This window comes from Myodes glareolus, chromosome 18, assembly GCF_982192425.1.
Source record: "Myodes glareolus chromosome 18, mMyoGla1.1, whole genome shotgun sequence".
Classification (NCBI taxonomy): domain Eukaryota; kingdom Metazoa; phylum Chordata; class Mammalia; order Rodentia; family Cricetidae; genus Myodes; species Myodes glareolus.
In genome coordinates this window covers 65,134,788-65,158,329 of record NC_142043.1, presented here as the reverse complement: position 1 = coordinate 65,158,329, position 23,542 = coordinate 65,134,788, and the positions used below count along the sequence as shown (strand labels likewise).

General features: G+C 43.6%; 1 protein-coding gene across 1 annotated transcript in view; it reads left to right on the top strand.

Moving 5' to 3' along the window:
• Positions 1–1,602: 1,602 nt before the first annotated feature.
• The window catches only part of Zfand3 (zinc finger AN1-type containing 3), a 243,572-nt gene continuing 221,632 nt past the window's right edge, over positions 1,603–23,542 (top strand). The window contains exon 1 of the mRNA XM_085679849.2: positions 1,603–1,730. Coding sequence (XP_085535975.1) covers positions 1,618–1,730 — 113 coding nt within the window. The 5' untranslated portion in view covers positions 1,603–1,617. The remainder of the gene's footprint in view (positions 1,731–23,542) is intronic.

Below are 23,542 nucleotides of genomic sequence, written 5' to 3'. Positions count from 1 at the left end.
CTCGTACTCTTGCCCCCTCCCCTCTCGTCCCCACCACCGAAGCCACCTCCCCCGCCCCCTGCTCTCCCCCACCCCCCCAAAAAAATCATGCAACTGAGTTACAAAATATTTAAAAGTTATTTAAAAATCTGATGATGTTTTAAAATAAGTAAGATTCTGTATTGAAAGTTGGGCAGTGGTAGCACACACATTTCATCTAAGCACTCAGAAGGCAGAGGAGGCAGGTAGTTCCATAATAGCTTAGTTTGCCTAGCAAATTCCAGGACAGCCAGGGCTACACAGAGAAACCCTGTCTTGAGAAACCAAAATAATAATAATAATAATAATAATGATGATGATGATGATGATGATGGTTTTGTGTGTTGGTTCATATTCTTACATATTTAGGGGGCACATGTGGCTACAGGTCTCATGTTGGACTTGGACTTGTGTGGTACTTGGCTGTCTGTCCCCCATTCCCGGCGCCATGCTGGTAGGAGACAGAAGGTGGCCACGGGACGGGCCTTACTGCCGTCCTCAGGGGCAGCATTGTGATAGACCATTACCACCCCAACTAGAGACAAACAGCAGCAACGTTAATTTAATATTATTTACATCCCAGAGTCATTTAGAGGGAATGCATTGAACCAAAGTTGATTGAAAGTGTCCTCCAGGATGGGCCCCACACTTCTTGATAGATGGTGGCAGCAGCCTGCCCCACTGGCCTCCCCAAGGCAGGAGGAGAGGAAGCCCAGTGGGCGGCCGATGCTAGGACAGAGCCCAGAGGGCCAGCCGCAGTCACTCTGCTGCCCTCTTCTCCCTCCTTAAATAACCCTTCCCTGCTTCGCTTCTCCTCCCAGCCCTGGGAAGCCTGCACTCACCCAAAGCCATCTTTTAATTATGTCCAAATATAATATGTACTAACTGAGTGGTGGCCACGTGTTCTGAGGGCGCTGCTGAAAACTGGGTCATACACGGATGAACAAGCCACCATTTGTGTCAGTAAAGGGCTTGTCCTGGAAACATGAGGACCTGAGTTCGGATCTAGCACCCACGTTGAAGAAGAAGAGGAAGATAATTCGAACCTAGGAGACAGAGACAGGATGGTCACCTGGGCTTGCTGGCCAGCCTAGCTAAATTCGTGAGTTCCAGGTTCAGAGAGACCCTGTCTCCAAAACTAAGGCGGAGATTGATTGAGGAAGCTTGTAAAAGAAAGGTGGAGGCAGTTATTGAGTCAGGATAAGGAGTTTCTCCTCTCAGGGTTCCTCAGTTTCTCAGTCCCTAAAGTGAAAGAAAAGCAGTATAAACAAATGTGCTTGTCCAGTCGTGGGAGAGGATTTGGTTAGGAAAGGAGGCTGGAGAGCCTGGCTTATAGGAGGAGCCCTGAGCTGAGGGAGTTGCCTGTCTTGGGGGCATTAATGATGGGAAGTAGAGACACGGAAAGGGGGTGAGGAGAGAGCTGCTGCCAGAACCAGCACTGGATGAATGCCGGCTGTGCCTGTTAACCTCAGTCCTGCACTGTTAGGAATGCTGGCTGGGGTGTCCCTCATGCCTGCTACTTCCTGTCCTGTGAAGGACACAAATTTGTGATTCTCCCCGGAGAGGGGCATTGACAGGACCCATCCAGTGACACGGCAGATGGCCACTGTCATCCACGTGCCTACCAAGGGGCTTCAGTCTCCTTCCTGCCCTAAGCTGGAGTTACTCTCCGTGGACCCCAACTCTGCAGTGAAATCAACTGCATGGCAAGTGTGAGTGGGTCTCCGAGGGCGTCGGGGAGGGGCGCGGTGTGTACGTGGGGGTGCCAGGATGGGAAAAGGAGACATTGCCCAAATAACCAAACCAGGGAAGTGGAGAGCCATGTGAGAGTAGATTGTGCTAATGGTACCCCCTGAGAGCCTGCTCTGTGGGGAGTGGGGCTGGCCAGGAGTGCTCAGATGCCGGGAGCCTTTTTGATCTGCATGTGAGAAGTGATTTTTCAGGTGTGTGTGTGAACATGTGTGTGTGTACTGTATGTGAGTATGTGTGCATGTGTGTGAGCATATGTGTGTGTACTGTGTACTGTATGTGAGTATGTGAGCATGTGTGTGTGTTCTGTGTATTGTGTGAGAGTATGTGAGCATGTGTGTGTGTATATGTGAATGTATGTGAGCTTGTGTTTCCTTGTATAAATCAAGCTGTCTAGTTAAGGTTCTGTGCACTTCTGTATGTGTGTTACACCTTGGTAAAAGAACAGCAATGAGGAACAAGAATAGCTATAGCTATAATGCTACTGAGATCCAAGTCTCTTCACAGTCTTCATGCCATCAGGCTTTTCCTTCCCCACCTCCACCCCACCCTGATAAGCTCAAACCTACTTCCTGCCTCTATAGATTTCCCTACACATCTCCTGTACACAGAATTATAGATGTGGGCTTTCACATCTGGCACCGGACACAGTGGTTTGGAGGCTTGTTCCCACTGGTGCAGCATGCATCATTGCTCCCCCTCCCCCTTTTATTGGTGAGCAGTATTTCAGTGTACAGTTACACCACTCACTAGGAAATGCATAGGCCGTTCTCGCTTCGCGGCTGTTGTGGACATTTGCGTACACGTGTGTGGACCTTGTTCATCTCTCTGGTGTGACAGAGACCCAAGAGTAGACTCTTCCAAAAGTGGCTGCACCCCTTTTAGATCCCAACTTAAGGTTCTGGGTGTTTCCACGTCTTCACAAAGACTTGTCTGTGCGTCTTTCTGGTTGTGTTCATTCTGGTGGTTGTGAGGTAATATCCCCTGTGGCTTGGCTCTGCATTTCCCCGATGACTAATGCGGTTGGCCTGCTCCTTTCATTTGTTCTTAGCTATTCTACATCTTTGGGAAAATGGCTGTTCAAATCTCTTGTCTTTTTTTAAGCTGTATCATTTGCCTTTTTGCTATTGAATTTTATCAGCTCTTTACATATTTTGGAGACCAGCTCTTTATCAGACACATGATCTACAGACCCCATTTCCCCTCGAGCTGTGCCTTGTCTTTGCCTTTGACTGATGGCATCTTTTGAAAGAAACATTTTAAGATTTTTAAATATTTAAATGCGCACCCACATTTATGTAGGGGCCTGTAGGGGCCAGAAGAAGGCAAGAGATCTCCTGGAGCTAGAGTTACAGGTGCCTGTGAGCCATTCAACATGGGCTCTGGGAATGGAACCCAAGTCCTCTGGAAGAGGAGCAAGTGCTCTTAACCTCTGTGCTGTCTCTCCAGCCCCCATAACACACATGTTAATGGACTTCTTTCAAAGAAACCAATATAAATGGCTATTGTGTTTAGGGCACTGTTTTGTTTTGGGGGGTGCAATGAGTTCATGTAACATGCAGGAAAATAAGGCTGTCTACTGCACTGGTTCCCAAGGGCCCCACCATAGGGGAAGCTGGCGGGACATGAAACGGGTCCTTGGGGAAGGAAGCGGGTCTGTGGTTGGCCTCTGATTATATGACTGAAGAAGTTCTTCAGTCGTTCATTCATCAGCTCACAATTTTTTTTAAATTAAAATTTTAGTTGTGTTCATGTGCACAGGTGAACACCACAGAGCCCATGTGGAGGTCAGACTTTGTGGGGTTGGTTTTCCCCTCCTGCCATGTGGCTCCCCATTGCATTGTGGAGGTAACTAAGGTTTGGGGTTGTTAAAGAGCTTTCTCCATATCCCTCAGCCAGCTGGGGACGGACCTAGGGAGTCAACCCAGGTCTGCTGGATTTCAAAAGGCAAATGACCTTCTCCTAGTCAGGACACAGTGGCCACAGTCCTTTCTTTTCTTTACTTTATCTGTCTGTCTTTTGTCTGACTGACTGACTGACTGACTGAGTGGTTGGTTGAGTGATTTAGAGACAGGCTCTCAGTCTGCAGTCCTGGCTGTCTTACAACTCAATGTGTAGCCCACACTTGCCTCAAACCCACAGAGATCCACTCACCTCTGAGTGCTGGGATTACATATGTTTACTACCACACTAGGCCTATTTATTTATTTTTGAGACAGGTCTCAGGAATCAGGGCTGGACCTAAACTACCTAGGTAGCTATGGATGGCCTTGAACGTCTGATCTTCCTGTCTTCACCTCCCAGGTCTGGGTTACGGGTATGTGGCACCGTAACTGGCTTATGCAGTGCTAGGCGCAGAACCCAGGACCCTAACCATGCACACAAGTCCTTTGCCACAGTCTTTAGACTGACTCTTCATAAAGCTCACCCAGAACACTCAGTTTGGAGTCTGCTAAGCTCGTGGCCTCCCCTATTTCAGAGTCCCGAATCTCCTGACGCTTCCCGGGAAGCCCCTAAGTGTGGGCTCTGTTGTGCTTGTCTTTATTTCTCACAGTACCTGATAAAATTTTTCTGTTCATTTCCAACTTTTGATTGAGGGCAATCATTCACCTAGAAAAGTACATAAATCACATACGCACATCTCAATGGATTCATGACGATTGAATAAATTCATGTAACCAACAGTCAGATCCATAAATAAAATGTTGCCAATGACTAGCCCCTACGAATGACCTTGGTGTTCCCTGCTAGCCCTTTCCTGGAAGCCACCCGTTTCTCCATTGTCCCCCTCCAAGGAGTGAAGCGAGGGCCTTTTCTCCTACCAGGCCAGGCAGCATTCTACCACTGAGCTGCATTCCCAGCCCACCATTCTCCTGATTCTCCAGCTTCCACCTCCTGAGTTCTGGGTTTTCAGGCCTGAACCGTCACATTCCAGCTCCTTCTCCTCGTTCTCAACACTGCAGATGAGTCCTGCGCCTTTCTGGTTTTCCCATGCACAGAACGAGGCACAAGCTACTTTGTTTGTGGCTGGCTTATTTTGCTTGGCATTTGTCTACCGCGAATTATTCCTATTGTATATTGCATAGTTTGCTGTTTATTCTCATTCGATGAGATTTAGGAAGGGGATGGAAATGAAATATCATGCATTGTGAAATGAGAAACACCATCTAGGATTCTGACTATGTTGCTTACAAATTGAATCTTTGGGCAGTTCATTCGGCTTCCAGGATTTTAGTAGCCTCATTTGCAAGGTGGAGAAGGAAAGATTTCTCTTGCAGACTGCAGTTGTCAAAGTGAGTGACATCTGTCAATCCAGCACTTGGAAGAAGAGGTGGGATTCAAGGTTCATTTTTGACCACATAAGCTAGTGTGAGGCCAACTTGGGTTAAGGGACCCTATCTCAAAACAAAACAAAACAAAACAACAACAACAAATAGCATGCACAAAGCAGCTACTGCCATTAGACCGTATAAAAAGACAGTAACATTATTATTTATTAATACACTCTTTGCTGAGTGTCCTCTGAGAAGGAAGTGGGATCATGGAGGTGTTGAACTCCTAGTGTTTATGTCCACACACCTTCAGGAACATACACGATCACACCATATGCACAGAATATCATCTCTGCAGGTTCCCACCCGTGTATGCAATCACACCTGTTTGTGCACACCCTTCCACACCTGCCTGCACAAAGATGCACTTCTCCCAGTGTGAGCAGCCAGCATGTGGAATTTTCCCTTCTCTCAGCTCTTTCCAGGAGCACACACCAGATGGAATTGGGTCTGCTACATGACTGAGCAGCCCCCACATCAGAAAGTTATAATCAGTGAATCCATCATGTGGCCAGGCCCTGGCGAGGCCACTGCTGCCTGATGGTCCATGGAGGAACGCTGCCTTCTCCTCCAGGGCAGAGAACAGACCCAGGCAGGCAGTTGCCAGGCAGTGGAGCCAAGAGAGCAGATGGCAGCTGTGCAGCCTCCGCCTAGCTGGGTCCCTGGCTGGTGGGGATCCTTGAACAAAGCGTGCTCCCTCCGCAGACCATCGTATCCTCCTCTGTCCTTTCAGTCTGCCTTAGAGTGACACAGACCTGGCCTCTGTGTAAGCTGAGGCAGGAGAAAGTAATCTCTCTGGGTTCCTTGAGCTTTTAGAAATCTAATTCTGTCATCTCTACTGTAACTTTGACTTATGCATATTACGAGGAAATGAATCACAGCCTTGGAAAGAAACCCCTGATAATAACACACACACACACACACACACACACACAAAACTTGGCTTTTGTGTCCTCTAGTATCCTGTCTTGGCCCTTGATTCTTACAACTTCTCAGAGTGCATCTACACACACACACACACACACACACACACACACACACACACAACCTGACTTTTGTGTACTCTGGTATCCTATCTTGGCCCTTGATTCTTACAACTTCTCAGAGTGCATCTACACACACACACACACACACACACACACACACACACTGTTGCTGCGATGGAACCCTGTGGGAACCATCAAGGCCGGATGGGTTTATTTTGACTCGCATTTCAAGGTACAGTCCAATGTGGTGGGAGCCAGGGTGGGGGCAGAGGATGAATGCTGGTGGCCGGTGCTCTTCCTCCGTGGTCTGACAGTCCAGATGGACCCAGGAAAGGTACTGTTCACAGTTATGTCTTCCCACCTGAGTTAACTTAGCCATGATTGTTCTGCAGGTGTGCTCAGGGTCAGGCGGAACTGCTGTGATTTATGTCACCTGACTGTGTATTCACTTGGTCACGGGCCCTGCTCTTCAGATAGGCTGACTCGAAGGTCTGGCATTGTGTACCCCCCACTGGACTGAGCCCTGGCCGTGCCCAGTGACAGCTGGCTATCTGATGCCCTTCCCCCGACCACCTTACTGTCCCTAACCATGGTCTTTGCATCTCCTAAGCCTTGCCTTTGCGTCAACTTCTGGAGAACCCAAACTAAAACGCCAGCTCTGTGTTCAGTCCCATCCTAGACACCCGAGCCTCTCCCTACCATTTTTCTGATCCCCTTGTTTTGTTTGGCCCCCTCAGTGCATACTGCTGACCTAGTCCAGCGTCTGCTCAGCCACTCATGATGCCAGTGGGCCCTGGAAATGATCTATGCCAGTTTGAGGAAAGGACTTGATGGGAAACTTCAGGTCTCTAGGGATTCACCCAGCTATAAGGTCATGGCTTTTGGCTGCTTTTGAAAACCTCTCGACAGGAAATCAGGAAGGCTGGGGCACAAGTCCTGGACAGGCTGCCTCAGGGAGCTTGGGCACCAGGCCCAAGGGACTGGCCTGACCTATGGATGACTTGGCCATTTGCCTCAGACTGCCTGACATGAAGCAGGGAAGGACAGCCTAAGGGGAAGACATTCCTTTCTGCAGCCTGCCTCCCGTCTCTTTCTCTCTCAATTTTCTATCTTCTCTTTCTCCCCGTTCTGTTTTCAGTCTTTAGGCGATGAGCAGAGGTCTTTAGAAAAAAGTGTCCACATCAGCCACTTTAAATTATCCAAGGTTAACCTCCCACAACACGCAATCTAGACTTCTGAAAATCAAAAGCCTAAGCACAATTGAAAGACAGATGGCAAAGCCAGACCCACTGATAGGCCTGCAGAACTCACAAGGCTGAGACAGGAGGATCACAATTTCACTCAGTGAGATTCCATTTTAAAAATAAAATAAAATACAAAAGTGACTGGGGTATAATTCATTGGTAGGGTACTTGCATAGAATATATGAAACTGTGGGTTTGACTCCCAGGGTAGAATGAGAACGGCCGCAGAGAGGAACGGTGGAGAAGTAACCTGCCATGTATATGTATGGAAAAGGACTACCATTCTTCATATCAACAGTGAAAGTTTAGGCAAAAAAAAAAAAAATCCACCTCTGTAGAAAAGTGGACAAAGGACCTAATAGACAATTCTATACGAAATGAAATCAACAAAGCAACAACAAAGTACACATACGTGTCCCCCCAAAAGCAAATAAAAATAGCCATTAAAGGCCATCTTTAAAATTTTTTTAAATAATTTTTTGTTTTGTTTTAATTTTTGTTTTTCAAGACAAGGTTTCTCTATATAGCCCTGGCTGTCCTGGAACTAGCTCTTGTAGACCAGGTTGGCCTCGAACTCACAGAGATCCACCTACCTCTGCCTCCTGAGTGCTGGGATTAAAGGCCTGCGCCACCACCACCCAGCCTTTTAAAACAATTTTTAATAGGCCTGAAAGACAGGGTCGAGAGTGGGTCTTCTGGAGCTAGATCATCAGGTATGGTGGCAGAGGGCAGGTGTTATGATACGGCACGAGACTGAACCAAGACAGATGGCCGGAGAGCAGGTGGGTGAGACGCGTGCCGTGCAGAGAGCAGACAGAACTTATGTTGGGAGTTTTATCAGGAGAAAGGGAATGGGAAAGGGGGGAAGGGAGGGGAGACTGACTTCTGGGGACAGGAGTAGCAGAAGAGAAGAGAGAGGCAGAGAGACAGAGAGTGGGGAAGAGAGAAACTGCCTCTTCAGAGGAGCAGCTGGAAAGAGCTAAAGCCATCTTTTATCATTAACATTGGTAGCAGTCAAGAGTGAGGAGAGTTATCACAGAGTTACTGAGAGTGGGGAGACCTACCCTCACACTCATTGTTGGAGGGAGTGTAAATTGGCACACTTTCTGATGGGATGTTTGGCCACGTGAAATGAATGTGAAACAGTATTGCAACTATTTTACTTCCTGGAAAAATATGTCCAAAAGTTGGGACAGTGGTTCATGTCTGCAGTTTCCACTACTTGGGAGGTAGAGGCAGAAAATCAGTTGTGCCAAGAGTTTAATTCCATTCTAAGAAAAATGATGAAAGACAGTATCTTCAAAAAGAGGAAGAAGGAGAGGGAGGGGGAGTGGGAGGAGGGAGAGAGGAGAGGAAGAAGAAGAAGCCAGGTGGTGGTGGTGCACACTTTAATCCCAGCAAGCACTTGGGAGACAGAAGCAGGTGGATCTCTGTGAGTTTGAGGCCAGTCTGGTCTACAGAATGAGTTCCAGGACAGCCAGAGCTGTTACACAGAGAAACCCTCTCTTGAAAAAGAAAGAAAAAAAAAAAAGGAAGAAGAAGAAGCTAGGCTTGTTGATATCTATAATCCCAGCACTCAGGAAGCTGAGACAAAAGAATGTCAATTGGAGTGTTATAAACTAGCCTGGGCTACACATCCAAAAGTACTAGCTCAGACTGGACTATAACAAGGCCCTGTCTCAAAAGCTTGGAAGAGGAAGAGAGCTGGAGAGATGATGGCTCAGGGATTAAAAGCAAATACTACTCTTTCAGAGGAACTTGGGTTCAGTTCCCAGCACCCACATCTGATAGCTCAAATCTACTTGTAACAGTAGGTCTAGGGGAGCTGATGATGCCTTCTTCTGGACTCCAAAGGGGCTCTCTCTCACATGTGTGCACGAACACACACACACACACATGCATGATTAAAAATAGTAATTTTTAAGGAATTTGAGGGGCAAAGAAAGAAACAAAATCACCATCTACACACACACCACACACACTCACACACTCACACCCATGAAGAGAGAACCATAAGGATTTGGAGCCGCTGCCAGACACAGACATGCCAAAATTTGCTGGTAAGCCACTGCCACATGCCGATATACAGATTAATAGAGATGGGTTAAAATAATATGTAAGAGTTAGCCAATAAGAAGCTAGAGCTAATGGGCCAAGCTGTGATTTAATTAATACAGTTTCTGTGTGGTTATTTCGGGAATCTAGGCAGCCAGGAAATGAACAAGCGGCCTCCCTACAACAAATTGGCACTCCAATGTGGTTGAGTATATCCACATTAAGCCTGAGATAGCTTGAAAGGGAACTCTCTCTCTCTCTCTCTCTCTCTCTCTCTCTCTCTCTATATATATATATATATATATAACTGCTGTGGGAGTTCCTTCAGCTCCTTCAGCCAATCGCCGCTGAGTTACCAGCCCATTGGGGCGTGGTCTCTCCCTTTAAAAAAAGCAGCGGCTGTCCTCCACTCTCTCTTTGTCTTCCGGCTCCGTTTCCGGCCCCTGGACTCCTTTCCTGTTCGCGCGGAGGGGCTGTTGTCTGGGACGGTAATCTGTAAGTTTTTTCCCCTTTGAATAAATAACCATTCTATTAATCATAATTCCAAACTGGTGTGGGATTGTCTGTGACTTACGCCTTCATCTGGCGCCCCACGTTTGGTTGTAGAACCCCCCCTTCCCCCCCACTCAACTGCTTGCTACCAGCTCGGCTAGTCACGAGACCTCCCTCAGCTGCGGCCTGTGCCCTGTGTGTGGAGCCAGCAGTTCAGTTAAACCCCACGCCTCCCAAGCTCCACAGGCTCGGGACAGTCTCTGCCTGCCTGGTTTGCTCTTTTCTGAGTTGTTTTTAAATTTCCCTTGTAAGTGCGGTGCTTTAGTGGCGTGAATCAGAACGACTCGGTCACGTGGAGGCATACGCGGCTTCCGGGTTGCTCTTTTCTACCCCTGGATTCTGGGTTTCTGGTTCCATGTATGGAATTGATTTAATTAAACTTTCTTTCTTGAGCAACTTATATTTCCTAGTTTTTAACAAATACTAAGGCAGACACTGAAACAGGACCTGTTTAAGTCACCTTTGCAGTGGTTCTAGTCGCAACTTGGCAACAGCGCCGCCAACTAGACAAGAGGTAATATGGCAGTTTTTGTTTCCAACGCCAATTTTACTGTTTTCTTTATTAATACAATGGATTATGTCATGCAAGGTTTATATGACTATGGGAATATATTAATTTACTTGTTGCTAGGTTTCAGTTTTCTTTTCAATATTTTATCATTAAGAAAGATACGATTTTTACGGACTAATATTGAACAACTAGTTGAAAGGATTAAAATTATTGAAAATCAGGGGTTATCTGAACAAGTGGATACTATGATAGACAAAATTGACTCCATGTCCAAGGGTACTAGGAAGTTACCTGAAAGGGTACAGGCTGTTGAATTTGACGTTCAGATGTTACCACAAAGTTTTGATAAGGTAACAGATAGAATGAACCTCCAGAATGGGAACCAAAAAACTGATACCTTAGTGAAATTACTAGAAACACGGGTAGGTCAGGAGATTCAGGATTTAAGGGATACAATGATAAAAAGATTAGAAATGATTGAAGAAACTATTGGAGCTGGTGAACAGAGTAAGAAGGCACAAGGACAGGATACAATGCCACCACCAGCTGTTAGAACTGGCTTACCCAGGGTCCTAACAACATACCCTGTAATTTATTCTGACAAAGGGTTAACTTCCAAAGGCTCAAAGGGAGTTAAAGAAGCTAGATGGACACCAATAGCAATGAATGATTTAAAAGAAATTAAGCAAGCTGTCGTTAACTTTGGCTTGCACTCTGCATTTGTTAAGGAAATGATAAGGACTTGGGCTTCTAATGTCAGAGCTACCCCCCATGATTTCTCTCAGCTAGTGTCTGCAGTTTTAGATGATGGGCCTTCTTTGATGTTTGGAATTTATTTCAGAGAAGAATCCAAACATATGGAACAGCAAGGAAGAGCAAAAGGTGTGGAGGTTTCCCAAGATCAAATTCTTGGTGTAGGAGCATATGCTGATCCACAGGTCCAAGCTCTTTATGATGAAGAAGTGCTGTCCTTATGTCACAAAGCAGCCTTGAATGCTTTGAATAGAATACAAGATCCAGCAAAAAGGGTCGAATCATATACCAGGGTTAGGCAGGGACAGAGAGAACCCTTTACTGACTTTGTGCAAAGATTAATTAAGGCTCTGGACATAGGGGTAACAGACCCAGAAGCTAGACGAATACTTCTTGAATCTCTAGCTTTTGAAAATGCAAATACTGAATGTAAAAAGATAATTGGGCCTTTAAGATCTAGATCAGCACCAATGGAAGAATGGATACAGCATACAATGAATGTTGAGATGTTTAGCTATAACGATGAATCCTGGGTAGGAGAAGCGATTTCCAAAGCTATGAGGAGACATCAAACTACCAGGTGTTTTAATTGTGGTAAATTAGGACATCTGAAAAGGGATTGCAGGCAAAGAAATCCTAGGAATAATATCTCCTCTGGGAATGACAAAAGTAGGAGATCTCAGCCTTCAGGTATATGCAGAAGATGCGGTAAAGGCCGACATTGGTCCAACGAATGCAGGTCAACAACAGACAGACAAGGCAACCCGATACCATCGGGAAACTCCTTGAGGGGCCTCTCGCAGGCCCCCAAGCCAAAAGTGGCCCAGTCATTCCCAGTTACAGTCGAAAATGTGTCTCACCAAGAAAATTAAAAACTCCAATGTCTGCCGTAAAAAGTAATACTGGTCTAAATGATGAATTACATGTGGAGAATGAGTCAAAAAATTCAGGAGGACAGAGTAAACGTATATTTTGGCAAACGTATATTAACGATCAAAGACCAAAGCTAAGAGTCTGTATAAATGGCATTTTTATTGAAGGCTTATTAGACACAGGTGCGGATGTAAGTATAATTACTCCAGAATCCTGGCATCCGAATTGGCCTCTTCATGAGGTAGATGTTCAGTTCCTGGGAATTGGAACCCTATCTCGTGTAAAACAAAGCACAAGATGGGTGGAATGCATAGGGCCTGAAGGGCAAATAGGAAGATTAAGGCCATATATAGCAAATATTGCAATAAATTTATGGGGCCGTGACCTGCTACAGCAATGGAATACCCAGATTAACATTCCTGTAGTTCCAGGAACTCACAATTCTGGGAAGGATATAATGAGGTATTATGGAAAAAGGTCACCAGCCATTCAGGCTGTACAAGAACACACAGCCAATAGCAAACCTTTAGAGGTACCAACAGCCCTACCTTTAAAATGGCTAACTGAGAAGCCAATATGGATCAAGCAGTGGCCTCTAGCTGAAGATAAGTTACAGGCTTTGGAACAGCTGGTACAAGAGCAACTAGATGCTAACCATATTGAAGAATCAACCAGCCCTTGGAATTCTCCTGTGTTTGTTGTAAAAAAGAAATCTGGTAAATGGAGAATGGTGACAGATCTAAGAGCTGTCAACAAGGTAATTCAGCCTATGGGTCCGCTACAATCTGGAATTCCTTTGCCTTCTCTATTACCAAGAGGATGGCCTCTTATAGTTATTGATTTGAAAGATTGTTTTTTCACTATACCTTTGCAAAAAAAGGATAGAGAAAAATTTGCCTTCACAGTGCCTACTTATAATAATTCTCAGCCTACTAGGAGATATCAATGGACTGTCCTCCCACAGGGGATGCTCAATAGTCCCACATTGTGTCAATATTTTGTTAATAAGCCACTGGAAATAATTCGTAAGCAATTTCCCAAGTCCATAATTTATCATTACATGGATGACATTTTATTATCTGATTCAAATAAAGATATTTTGGAAAGTATGTTTGAAGAAGTAAAGAAAGTTTTGCCTAGGTGGGGATTACAAATTGCCCCTGAAAAGATTCAAAGAGGAGATTCTATTAATTACCTAGGCTACAGAATAGGGTTAGAGAAAATTCGAACACAAAAGGCACAAATTAGGAGAGACCGGTTACGGACTCTTAATGACTTCCAAAGATTGTTAGGAGATATTTCCAGTCTACGACCAGCTGTTGGGATAACACCTGATCTAATAGTTCATTTAAACAAAACCTTAGATGGTGATAAGGATTTGAATAGTCCCAGAAAATTGACAGTTGAAGCAGAAAAGGAACTGACAATGATTGAGGAAAAATTACAGGAGGCACATGTGGATAGGGTCAACCCGAATCTTAGTTCCATCCTAGTCATACTGCCTTCCAGAATTTCTCCTACAGGGATTTTAATGCAGAGGGAAGATATTATTTTAGAGTGGATATTTATACCTCATAAACCAAGTAAAAAATTAAAAACTTATGTAGAAAAGGTTTCAGAATTAATTATAAAAGGTAAACTGAGACTTCGTCAACTAGCAGGTATAGACCCAGCAGAAATTATAGTGCCTTTTACTACTGAGGAAATAAGAAAGTTATGGGAAGATAATGAACCATGGCAAAGAGCTTGTGCTAATTTTTTGGGAGAAATTAGCAGCAACTATCCCAAAAGTGATAGACTTAACCTCATAAAGAGAACTTCTTGGATTCTTCCTAGAATTGTACGTGATGCTCCAATAACTGGAGCTCGGACATTTTATACCGATGCAAATAAATCAGGGAAAGCAGGTTATAAATCAGAAGAATTGAGTAAGGTGGAACAAAGCCCTTATAATTCTGTCCAGAAGGCAGAATTATATGCCATTCTTATGGTGCTAAGGGATTTTAAAGAACCTCTTAATATAGTTACAGATTCACAATATGCAGAAAGAGTTATCTTGCATATTGAAACCGCTGAATTCATACCAGATGACACAGAGTTGACTTCATTGTTTATCGAGGTACAGGACATAATTAGGAATAGGCTTTGTCCAATGTACATAACACACATCCGGTCCCATACCGGTCTGCCTGGGCCTCTAGCACAAGGTAACGCTGAAATTGACCAATTATTGATTGGAAGCGTTCTGCAGGCCTCAGAATTTCATAAAAAACATCATGTCAATAGTAAAGGCTTAAAGAAAGAGTTTTCCATTACATGGCAACAAGCTAAGGACATTATAAAGAGATGTCCTACTTGTTCTTTCTATAATCAAACACCATTGCCTGCAGGGAGTAACCCAAAGGGTACTCAAAGGAATGAAATCTGGCAGATGGATGTGTTCCACTTTATGGAATTTGGTAAATTAAAATATGTACACCACACCATAGACACGTATTCAGGTTTTCAATGGGCAACTGCCCTGAGCTCAGAAAAGGCTGATTCGGTAATCACACATTTATTGGAAGTTATGGCCATCATGGGTATACCTGCACAAATAAAGACAGACAATGGTCCAGCATATGTATCTAAGAAAATGAAACGCTTCTTTGCTTATTATAATATAAAACACGTTACAGGTATACCAAATAATCCTACAGGTCAGGCAGTTATAGAAAGATCAAATCGTACTATAAAGGATATGCTAAACAAACAGAAAGGGATGAAAGATACCCCCAGAAATAGATTGCATAATGCTTTATTAACCTTGAATTTTCTTAATGCTAATGAGAAAGGAACAACAGCAGCAGAGAGGCATTGGATAATGGAAAAAACTTCTGAACTAAACCAACCTGTTTATTTCAAAGACGTGCTGACCTCTCAATGGAAGCCAGGAGATGTGCTACGTTGGGGAAGGGGTTTTGCTCTTGTTTCCACAGGAGAAGAAAAATTGTGGATACCATCAAAATTAATAAAGATTCGATTTGAAGAGGAGAAACCTCTTGGAAAGGAGAAATGACAGCATCTACAATGATGATAACCATACAGGTGGTAAGAAAAGCATATAGAATGGGGGCAGGGTTCTGTTCTTATCTCCACAGGAAAACACTGATCTTTGAAAAGTTCAAGGGACCCTGGATATTTGAATACTGACAGATGGAAAATAACGGCCCAATAGGGACTATCAAGAAAACTGAATAGGTTCTGTAAGTACCATATACTAAATCATATTTCTAAATTTATAGAGCTGGTTTTAGAGTTGAACTCTGGCTCAGTCCCTCTCTAATTCCAAGCCTGTTGTTTAAAGAAAAACCCAGAGTTTCTGGAGTTTCTGTCTCATGTCAAGAGCCATGATATGGGACAGAAAGAAATATGAGTTTAGAAAACATCTTTACTTTTCTTCATATCTATCATACCTTCATTAAATATATCTATCATGTCTCTCATTGAATATAGGTATTCATGTATATGTCTATATAATTAATGTTTAAGTTTTCCACAATGAACAATGAGTTTTTCCTACAGTGACATTTGAAGTTTCCAGGAAGAAGATGGGGCCCCATAACAACAACTCCACCTGGTTGAGATGACGTCATGATACTGATAGCGCTACTACAAGACCTGTTTTGGGTACCAGCTGCACAAGACGGTTCCAACGTGCTGAAATGGTGCACATCTTGTACAACATTCTGGCCAGACCTCCACAAAATACTCAGAGACTATTTGCAATTTTAAAAGACATTGATCTTGAAATTTAACCATCATTTTACTTTCACAGGATCCCCCAGAAAGAACGTCGCCCCCATGACAGCTGGAAGTAATTCTAGAGAACGACGTCCCCTCTCCCAATAAAGTTTGTCCTTGGGTTTAGGGACATCATTTAGGGGTTGGTTATAATTAGTATACGGTTGAGGGTTGGGGGAGGAATTTTATAAGCACAGGAATCTTAAAAAAAAAAAAAAAAAAAAGGAGGGATAATTGGATTATGGGATAAATAGATTTGTACTTGTGAGTTATTGCTTTTAGACAAACATATTGGTATCGATTCTTATATATTGATACAAAGTTAAATTATGTTGACTATTTTATGCATGCATGATTCATGCTTCTACCTCTGTTTAAAACATTTTTATGTATTTGTATATATATATTGTATTGATATATGTATATTTACCATATTGCATTGTACACTTCTACCTCTGATTAAGATACTTATATATTGTTTATGTATTGATATATATTTACCATATTGCAATGTATACTTGCACATTGTTTATATTTGGAGGTCTCATTGTCCTCATTTATTGCACACTTGTTTATTATCTCAGTCTTTAAGTTAGATAGATATTGAGAATTATATAGATCAACAGTCATCTAAGTTTGTCATTTATAATTAGACTAATCAGGTTCTTTAGATATATAGAGATTATATTCAGTATAGATAGATAATCTTCAACCTCTTCAAAGAGCTGTAGAAAATGGCCTTTAATCTAATTCAGAGTTCTATGGTAGGGAGACACAATCACTCCTGGCAACACTGATCTATGCCCGAGAGAATGTTGAGCACCAAAGACACTCCACCTGGAGCCTTTCTTCTTGGCAGAACTGGCCTTTGGGTAAAAAAATGCTCATACCTCAACTACTGACAGAGTTACAGAATATCCGTAAATGGATAAAACAAGACTGTCATATCCTGCCAAGACAGGGTAAGATAGTTTTGAAGTTTCTTGCCTTTGAAAATGGTATGTCAGTTACATCAGGCCTTAGTCAAAGTTGGTTGCTTCAACGCTGCAAATGTGACTTTGGGTGTTTGTCCAGGTAGCCAGTTGTCTCTGCGATTTGGTACATGTTCTGGAAGTTGTTTGATTGCACTTCCTAATTACTCAGATAACATTATTTCCCTTCTCAGATCTTCGATGGGATTGAAGATTATATAAATGTAGTTACTTTCCTTTCATGACTTGGCCAAGTTATTTGTTATACAAGACTTAAGCTAGTTAGAATAGGATATTTGTATTTATTGTATATAATTTCGTAGGTTTGTACTTATTGTATATAATTGCGTAGTAGGCTTAGAACTCTCTTACTTAAACAAAAGGGGGAGATGCTGTGGGAGTTCCTTCAGCTCCTTCAGCCAATCGCCGCTGAGTTACCAGCCCATTGGGGCGTGGTCTCTCCCTTTAAAAAAAGCAGCGGCTGTCCTCCACTCTCTCTTTGTCTTCCGGCTCCGTTTCCAGCCCCTGGACTCCTTTCCTGTTCGCGCGGAGGGGCTGTTGTCTGGGACGGTAATCTGTAAGTTTTTTCCCCTTTGAATAAATAACCATTCTATTAATCATAATTCCAAACTGGTGTGGGATTGTCTGTGACTTACGCCTTCATATAACAAGTTTAGCAGCATTTTTTTTTTCCAGAGGGTGGCTTACCTCAGCTCCCTTTAGAGAGGTCTTCCTGATTCAGCAGACGCAAAATAAACAAACAACACCCCCCCCACACACACACACACAAAGAAGCATGCAGTTTCAAAATGGCAGCTTCCTGGTTTGCCAGCATGAATGGCTCTGGCTCTTTTGGGAGGTCCAGCTACAGAACATTTAAATGGGATTTGTGAATGGAGTGCTACAACTTGCTTAATGACAACATAGACTGGCTGTGTGCCTAAAAATGGGACTGTGAGCATAGCTCTCAGAGACAATGAACAGCTCTGCCATGCTGGACTGGGCAGAGCAAGCAGGCAGGGCCTTGTTTGTCCTAGCAAGACTGCCACTTAGTTTTTTAAGAAGTACTTAGCATTTTAAGAAGCCATTCTGGTCAGAAAAAGATTACAGATATGCAACAAAGACAAATTCAGATGGAAAAGACCTCTTAAACGAGTCACAGTGTTGGATAAATGTACATAGGCTTGGGAGACAGAAGAAAAAGAGAATAGAGAGTTATAAAAATAAATGGGTTAAAAAACAAAGTCTTTAAAGAGACAGAGCACAGACAGTCATAGATTACAGGATAAAGATAAATACTAAAAAGTAATAGAATAAAAATAAGTAAGCCACGTAAAGATGGAATATATACAGAGCAACAGGATTGTGTATATTATTGTGTTTTCTTTGAAGTTTTTGACTGTGAAGGAGCTAAGTACAGAGGGACATTTATTATATGGGCTTCTAAGCTAAACCAGCATTTATCATGACTTCCAAATTTGGGTCTAAGGATGTGTTCCTTTGGAAAAGAGGTTCTGCTTTTGTTTCCACAGAAGAGGAGAACCTATGGAATCCTTCTAGACTAATGTGGTTTGATGGACCAAGATCCCCTGAAAGGTTGCTGTGAACACCCCCCAATAGTTACTTCACCCAACAAAAAGTAGTAAGCAGTTTGGAGAGAACTATGCCCAAATTCCAAATATTGTTTACAAATGTTTGTTTACATTTAAAGGAGGATATGCTATGGAGATTCACATTGGTACGGATCTTGGTTTATTGACACAAATTTTAGGTCAGTTTTGTTATATGTATATTTCTGCTCTTGAAGTGTTTGTGCAGCTCTTTTAAAAATGCAATGTACAATTAAGAAATATAGGCTAATAGAGAATCCTATAATAGTCGCGCTTCTAGTCATGTTAGCTATGTTTTCTAGATATAAAGATATATTTTAGTTAGGTATTCTTCAAGTCTTTCAGAGACCTTCAGAATATGTCATTTAAAATGTTTTAAGAAGTTAGGACTTTTCATGACATGAGACACATCTGCTCCTGACAGTACCAATTACTTCAAGAGGAAGACGGGCATCAAAGAGGCTCCTTATGGAGTTTGCTAGCCATTTGGGCAAGAAACTGCTCTTTCCTGGACTGCTTGATGCTATGCTGTATGAACTGGGCATGCAGGACCAACAGAAAAATGACTGCTGAACTTGCCTAAAGGTGAGACAGTCCTTTGGGGTTCCTGCTTCATGAAAGAATCTGCCAGACATTCTGTAGGATTCAGAAGAAAGTGACTGACAAACTGCCAAAATAGGCAGAACTGTCTTTGAAATTTCCTGCTTCATGGAAAGTCTGCAGGATACTATGGGCCTGTAGGCTGAAGATGGATGTCCCAACGTTACAGAAGAACTTTGGGTGACTATCCAGGCAGCAATATGTCTCTGTCAATTCTAGAGTTTTGGAAGTTGCTTACAATGTACTTCCTGTTTACTTAGTAATATTATATCCTTCTGGACTCTTTGATGGAGTTGAAGAATTGATAGTTATAGTTTTCCTAGTTATGATAAAAGATAAAGTAGATATAAATATTGTAACTATAATTCTTGCTTGATACCTGCTTTGTTATATGTAAATTTTCTATGTTAAAGTTAAAACCTTTCTTATTTAAACAGAAAGAAAGGTGATGTGGGATTCCCTTCTGTATGCTGTGAATACCATTGGTTAATAAAAAAAACTGCTTTGAGCCTATAATAGAACAGGGCAGAACAGAGGTAGGCAGGGAAAACTAAACTGAATGCTGGAAGAAAGGAGGCAGAGTTAGGGAGAAGCCATGGAGCCGCTACCAGAGACAGACATGCCAAAACTGTGCCAGTAAGCCACTGCTATGTTGCAATATACAGATTAATGGAGATAGGTTAAAATAATATGTAAGGGTTAGCCAATAAGAAGCTAGAGCTAATGGGCCAAGCAGTGATTTAATTAATACAGTTTCTGTGTGGTTATTTCGGGAGTCTAGGCAGCCAGAAAATGAACAAACAGCCTCCCTATAACAGAGATTAAATCTCCATTTATAAGTTACCCAGTCTGTGGTATTTTGTTCCAATATCCTAAGTGTTCTGAAACAAACAGGTAGACTAAATAAAGCAGATCGCCCTCCCCAAGGTGGGCAGACTTACTCTAATCTGTTGAAGGCCTGAATGGAACAAAATATGAAATAAGATACAATTCTTCCTGTGACTGCTGGTGTTTGAGTCCGGATATGGTTTTTTTGGTTGTCGTCAGATCCAGATCACGACTTTTGACTATGATTCTGCTGGTTGTAGGCCTTTAGATGAGAGCTCTTGAGGCTCCTCAGTCTCCCTTCCCTGTCCCCTCTTCCCCCTCTCATCCTCTCTCCCACCCCAGTCTTCCTATATCTCTGGAACACCAGCATGAATGCCTTTAGCCTGAAGACTATAGCGTAGGAGTGGAAAGGGCCTGAGTTCAATTCTCAGCACCGACAATGGGCAGCTCACAACTACCTTTAACCCCAGCTCCAGGGGCCTCTGACACTCTCCTCTGGCCTGCCAAGGCACTTGCAGTCACGTGTACATACCCACACACAGATTCACACACATACACATAATTAAAAGTGAAAAGATCATGCTATTAATCTATGCACAGAGATATGGAAGATGCCATGACATCAGTTTGAAGGCATGCTATGTCCTGTATGATCCTACCCTGCAGGCTATACCCCAGGCTGTTAGCACAGGGTGTCTCTTAGGGGTGGGGAGGGTGGTGGTAGAAAGGACTTTTCTTTCTACAAAGGTCAAGAATTTCTGAGAGAAATGATTATTGCTATTCTTGTAAAGAAATTGAAAAGTCAGTAAAATCAAATTTCACACCGAGACTGGGTGTGAGCAGCAGGGAGATCTGTGATGTCACCACCATAAGGAACACAGAATGTGAAATGGCAGTCCCTCCTGCTCTCCTCCCTTCTTTCCCCATCCAAGTTTTCATTTTAGTTCATTTATTTTTAGTTTCTGGAGAAGGGCTGGAGATGGCATGCATGGTTGCCCTTCTTTCCTTGGTGCTGCGAGTTTATCCATGCCAACTGGACCTTATGTGACTCAAAGAACCAACTGCCCAGCAGAAAACTTTAAGGCTGGGAGGAAACTTACACAGGGTTTTGTTCAATGGAATAAAAAGAAATTCCCAGCCAGGAAAATCAGGCTCAAATGAGAGAGCAGAATCCCCCATGTTCTCAGATGAGTTTGGAGGAAGTGCTTCACGACATCCTTGTGTGTTTCCCTGCTTGGCCTGAAGTTCTCTGTGTAGATCAGGCTGGCCTCAAAAGCAGAGATCTGCCCACCTCTCCACATCCTATTGTTTTATAGAGGGGCCTCAGATCTTTTGCCCTTTGTCAGCTGTACCCTTGGGACCAGAGTCACATGGGGACTTGGGTAGTGTCTTTCCTGGACTTACCGGGTTCTGCAGCCCCTGAACTAGAAGCCTAGGACATAAGGTTGCTGGGTCAGTAGGGAGATGCCACATGTCCTCTTTCCTGGCAGGCCAAGGCCTTTTTCTCTTCACTGATGGCCAAAACTGGCTTCTCAGTTCCCAAGAATATAGGGTATTCTGGGGTTCCCTGTTCCTATGAGTGGGGGGTTACAGTGAAGAGGAACTGGGGGCACATCAGCTGCCAGCAAGGAGTCTCTGCTAAGTCTCTGGAATCAGGGTGGATGCAGGGACTGATATTTGGGACTCTGGCAGCTAATATGGGGATTAGGATTAAGACCCAGGGTTTGGACACTGGGATTTATACCAGGTTAGAGTGAATTACAGCAGCTTTAAAACCGGGTTAGAGTTGTGGGGTTAAGGATTAGGCCGGGGCAGGAGAGGGGGCTGTCATCTGCTTCCTCTCGGGTCCCTAAAGCCCCTTTGTGGTTGCATTACAGGGTTAAGTAAGGCCTCCTGGACTCTCATGCTGCTCTGCCTTTGAGACCCACGAGACCTGCTCCCCAAAACCTCAGCTGCTGAGGCAATGTTATTCTTCCCTAGCTCCTCCCGAGCATGTTTGATGGCTCCTTTGGGCCAGCAGTGAAGGCGAAATACTCCCAAGAGCCACATCCCAGTTCGTCTGGAAGGCAATCCATACGAGAAAACAACCAAGACAATCAGGACAGAAGCACTTCTGCCAATTACCTTACACCTTGGCCCCCTACTCTGTTGATACCCTGAAATGTTACGCCCTCTCTGAGCTTTCATCCTGTGAGGAGGAGGGGCTCTTACTGGGAACTGGACCAGAGCTCTTCTGATCCAGACCCTGGCAACTGAGGGGGAAGAATTAAACTGGCTAAGAATGTCTTATTTCATCCAACTGTAGTGCGGCCCCTCCCAAACCAGCACTTCCACCATCTTCTAGGGAGGGTAGGTTGTGACTGTGTCAGACCTTCATCGTAGGTAGAACAATTCAAATGTTAATCTGTATATGGGTCTTACTTTTTTGTTGATGCATTTATTTTGCAGTACTAGAGGCTGAGCCTATATGTGACCTTGAAAGTACCACTGAACACACACACCTCTAGTCCCTCATTGGTATGTGCTAGGCAGGGGGTCCACCATTGGGCCATAGCCAGGCTCCTCAATGGTGACTCCTAGGCATGAGCTGTAGTGTTGATATACATCCTCCCTGACCCCTTTTACTTTTTTTTTTTTTTAAGGAAAAAAAAGATTAGCAGGGCAGTGGTGGCACATGCCCTTATCCTCAACACTTAGGAGGTAGAGCCAGACAGATCTCTGAGTTTCAGGTCAGCCTAGTTGGTCTACAGAGTGAGTTCCAGGACAGCAAGGACCACACAGAGAAACCTTGTCTCGAAAAAACAAAACAAAATAATGAAATTTTTAAAATTCTAAAGTGTGTGTATGAATAGGTGAGTGTGGGTGTACAAGGAGGCCAGAGGGCATCACACACCTGAACCTGGAGTCACAGGTGGTTGAGAGCCACAGGTTGTGCATGTGAGAAACTGTTCCTGGGTCCTCTACAAGAGCAGTACATATTTCTAACTGTGGAACTGTCTCTTCAGCCCTTCTTGTTTTGTTTTTTTGTGAGACAGGTTCACAAAGTTGTCTAGACTGGCCTTGACTCACTCCAAGCTTAGGTTTCCTTTGAGCTTGAGATCTTCCTGTTCAGATTCCAAAGCAGCTGGGATTATAGGTGTTCAACATCAGGCCTTGTGGGGATCTCACACAGATGAACAAACTGCTGTGCCTTTAATTTTACTAACAATGACTCACTTCTAGAATCAAATTTGTATATAAGAGTGGTTTTCATAGTCTGGCTTGTGGGAGTTCTCTTCCCTTTAACTCTGGGATTGAACTCAGGTGGTCAGGCTTGGCAGCAAACACTCTCACTCACTGAACCATGTAGAAGGCCCTCAACAAATATCGACTCAATATAAAACCAAATGTGCCTTTGACTTTAGGTAAGTAATGGTGGGCAAAACAAACAGGAAGTTTGTAGCAAAGACTCATGAATACTTTCTCGTAAATGGTGACAGGTTTCACCAGGGCAGCGAGTGTTGTACAAGATTCTGTAACATGGGAGTGTGTCCATGATGGTTTCTTTGGGGGGTGGTGACTTAAAGGCCCAGGGTGGTTTAAATTGGAGCCAGTCTTGGGAAATTCTTGATCCCACCCATTGCCTTTTATCCTTTTGAACCTGATGTTATAGTTTATTCCTTTTTCTGGTGTGTTCT